The 4,082-nt window shown below is 33.3% G+C and overlaps 1 protein-coding gene across 1 annotated transcript in view; it reads right to left on the bottom strand.

Annotated features, from left to right (window-relative positions):
- LOC106471669 (beta-1,4-N-acetylgalactosaminyltransferase bre-4-like) overlaps positions 1-4,082 on the bottom strand; it is a 34,616-nt gene that overhangs the window by 8,712 nt on the left and 21,822 nt on the right. Inside the window, exon 3 of the mRNA XM_022401139.1 lies at positions 3,232-3,419. Within this exon, the coding sequence (XP_022256847.1) occupies positions 3,232-3,419 (188 nt within the window). The remainder of the gene's footprint in view (positions 1-3,231; positions 3,420-4,082) is intronic.

The following is a 4,082-nucleotide window of genomic DNA, read 5'->3' as shown; positions in this document are numbered from 1 at the left end:
TAAATTAGGGACGGCTAGCGCAGATAGCCCTCGTGTAGCTCTGCGCGAAATTTCAAAACAAACAAACAAACAAACAAACAAACAAACTAACGTGCGAGCTTTTTGGTGCATTTTGTACAACCTTAGTAGTCAATAGTAAAGGATTTAAAACGTTGTTTGAACTGAATTTTTACTCTTTAAAGTGCTTTTTTGCCTGAACGTTCTTTTAGGGTTTCGTGCAATTCCTTGCAATCCCTATTATGAACCACTATCGTGGTTCATGATTATTATTACTATCATTATAGACTCTTCTAATCCTTCAAACTCCCCAAGGGACTAGATAAAGAAAGTATGTTAAAAAACGTAATATTGCCCTTAATTAATGCTCCCTGGTATTTTTATAAAGCCTACCTTGTGTGACAGCAATAGTAATCCAAGAAAACAAATTAAGTTTGTGAAGTTTAAAACGGGAATAGAAAAAATTTTTTGGCATTACTAATAACTTCGCAGTTTTAATTGATGGAAGTTTTTAGTCTGTACGTGAAGGTTTCCTCTATATAAAGTTATAGATGTGGTATTTACACTGATGAATGTGGCTTCTCACTGTAGTTTTCGCACTCTAGGCAGTATTGTTAACATAAGAACAAAAGCATTGAGTGAAACTACAATGTAAACAGAAAGCGCCCTCATACATTTTGAAAGGTGGTAAAATAAATAAATTAGACTTTTGGAGATATATCACCTTAAAAAACTATAGTTTAATCTTATTTCCTTGGCGACGCTTCGAGCAAACGGCCCAGCTTTTTATAAAGTTTTTAAAACAACTTTCATTTATTACCTTACAAATTGATTTAGTTATTTCTTTATTTGTTTGTAAACTTGCTCTTAGTTACTGTTTTTATATTTTTAATAATTTTCGTTACCTTTTTTAATCAACGGCTTTGTTCTCCAGCTTTATTATATTGTTTAACCCTCGTGGTCCTATTTAAGGTGATTTATCTCCAAAAGTCTAATTTTTTCATACATTTTGGAATTCGTCCTTTGTATATGAAGAAATATTTCAGACGAAATTGTGTAGAAAAACTGACTTGATTACTAAAACAAAAACGTACCAACCGCAATGGGAGCTTGTGAACGGAAAAATAGTTAATTTGAGGGGCGGAAAGCTTGTTTAACTGATGCTGTATAAACCATGTGTAATTAATTCCAAAGTAAACTCATTCACTTGTAGTTTTCTTTCGTAAGCTCTTTAAAAACCAGAGCTACCGTTAAAAAGTTCCTTTAGTTACCATGGTAACAATATTATGTTTAAAACTTTCTGGCACAAAATATTCAAAATGTATGAGAAAGCCGTTACGCAAGCGAATTTGTATAACAAAACCTTTTCTTCAAGTTCGTGAACACAGTTAAAAACTTGAGATTTTAGGAACAGTAATTTATGATCCTCGTAATATGCAAACACAAACGTGATTTGATGATGGCGGTTTTTAATAATCTTGGAAATTAGTGCAATGTGAAAATTAGCCAAGCATAACAGGATCGTCAACACATACGTTCCGAAACTAGAAGACCTCAACATCATAACAAAAAGGTGTAGCAAATTTTAGCCAAACGTAAAAAGATCATCAACACTTACGTTCCGAAACTAGAAGGAAACCTCAACACCATAACAAAGGGTGTAACAAGTTTTCGTAAAATACTTTCATTAACCTACTGAAAATGCTGGTTATTCGTACATAATCCAAAGCTTTATGGAAAATGGGTTTATTGAAAAATCAGTTAATAGCGGTAAAGCTATCTGCTATCTGAATTGTTGTTGAATTTTGTGATGTAAAAACACACATCTTAAAGCACTATTTTTGTAAAACGATCTTAAACTTTTATTTTGAATGTTTATCAATTTTAGTTCTTTGGGTCGTGAGAGATCACATGCCTCTTTTTTAATAAAATATGATATCAAAAAGGAAACATAATCAAGAATTTTGGGAGTCACTTAAGCATCACACGATTCCACAAACAATATATTATTCTTATGGTTTTACATTTAAACCTCAGTTGTTAGTTGTCAGTTGTGGGTTAGTTGCAGGTATCTCGTAATCGGTGTTTACACCGCTGTTCTGTTAACAGTATCAACGATCTGTGCCAGAATAATCTTTTGTTATGTGGTTCAATGAGACGTGAAAAGTTAACAGTTTCTACTTTAAGAAAAAGAATAGTGTGTTATGACAGTTAAAACAAACTGGGAAAACGTAACGTTTTGTTACAAAAGGATAATGTTTTGTGATCAATTCAAACAAACTGTAGAAGAACAGACGTTTGTTACGAGTTTTGACGAATTGTGAAATACAAATGTTTCGTCAACATTTTTTACGAGCTGTGAAAGAATAATGTGTCATGAAGAGTTTCAACGAACTATGAAAGGATAATGTGTCATGAAGAGTTTCAAATAACTATGAAAGAATAATGTATCGTGAAGAGTTTCAACGAAGTATGAAAGGATAATGTGTCGTGAAGAGTTTCAACGAACTATGAAAGGATAATGTGTCGTGAAGAGTTTCAACGAACTATGAAAGGATAATGTGTCATGAAGAGTTTCAACGAACTATGAAAGGATAATGTGTCATGAAGAGTTTCAACGAACTATGAAAGGATAATGTGTCATGAAGAGTTTCAATGAGCTATGAAAGGGTAGTGTTTTGTGTTCAGTTTCAACAAGCTGTAGAAGAATTGTTTTTAGTTTCGACGAAGAGTGAAAGAAAAATGTTTTTTGACTAGTTTCTTCAAGCTGTGAAATAATGGTGTCTTGTGAACAGTTTAGATGATCTCTGAAAAAATAGTATTACGTTAACAGTATCGGCGATCTGTGGACAGAATAGTGTTCCGTGTATAATTTTCCCGAGTGTTAAAGAATTGTTTTTAAAACGTTTCAATAAATTTGTTTTTATTAATAACTTCAGCGAACAATAAAACAATGGTTATTTATTGATAAGAGGATCATACACTTATGATTTTAATTTGAGTAGCAAAAGTTTATTGTTATATTTGTAATCGATGATTTTTTTCCATTAATTCTTATGATTGTATTCACCGTTTTGATGGCACTGTAAGTCTAATTACTAGAATGACTTTAAAATAGACGAAGTGTTTAAGTCAAAATTACAAGCACAAATTAAAACCCCTTTTAAACACAAAATGCTTAAGCATGGAAGTCAAGTGACTAATAAACCATGCACTTACTAACCCAGTACTTACGTATAGTGAAATTTATCAACAGCAACAGACATGTGTCGCGGAAGCTGAGGACAAGAGTACATGTTTCGGTCGTCCTCTGGGATCATGTCTACGTCATGGAAAACATAGCAGTCATAATTTCTTTCATTCAGTGATTCTCGAACTCCTGCGTTCATTAGAACACCTTTGTTGAAGGTGTCGTTTCCGAACTACAAGACCAAAAGAGTTTTAAGACTCATTAAGAAAACATTACTAAAGTCTGCATATAAAGCTAATTAATTTAAAGTGTCGTTTCCGAACTACAAGACCAAAAGAGTTTTAAGACTCATTAATAAAACATTACTAAAGTCTGCATATAAAGCTAATTAATTTAAAACACCAAGAAAATAGTAGGTCGTCAAGAAATGAATGTCATGTACCTTCATTAACCACCCCCTAAGAAACGTACATCACGTATAATAGTTAAACGAACCGCCTAAACGTCACGCTAGTGTAGCCTATATAATGTGTAAAGTTTAGTATACTCTAATCCCTTATGGTGATGGTACACGACGAGACACAAATTTGGCATGTAATGCTGTTTGAATACAAGAAGAGAAACACCGCCTCTGTAGCCACAAATAATGTCAAAGAAGTTTATGGAAATGTTTTGAACGTTGGTTAAGTGTCAATGGTGGTTTAGAAAATTTCGTTCAGGTGACTTTAGTCTTAAAAATTGTGATGGAAGGGACCGACATGTTGGAACTGATGACGCTTGTTGAGTCTAACCCAAGGCAACACACTCGTGAAGTGGCCCTGAAATTGCATGGTTCTCATGAAACAATACGTAAACATCTAAGGAATATCGGAAAACTCCACAAAGGTGTTTGGGT

Source organism: Limulus polyphemus, unplaced genomic scaffold, assembly GCF_000517525.1.
Source record: "Limulus polyphemus unplaced genomic scaffold, Limulus_polyphemus-2.1.2 Scaffold114, whole genome shotgun sequence".
NCBI lineage: Eukaryota > Metazoa > Arthropoda > Merostomata > Xiphosura > Limulidae > Limulus > Limulus polyphemus.
This window is presented reverse-complemented; position numbering and strand designations above follow the sequence as displayed.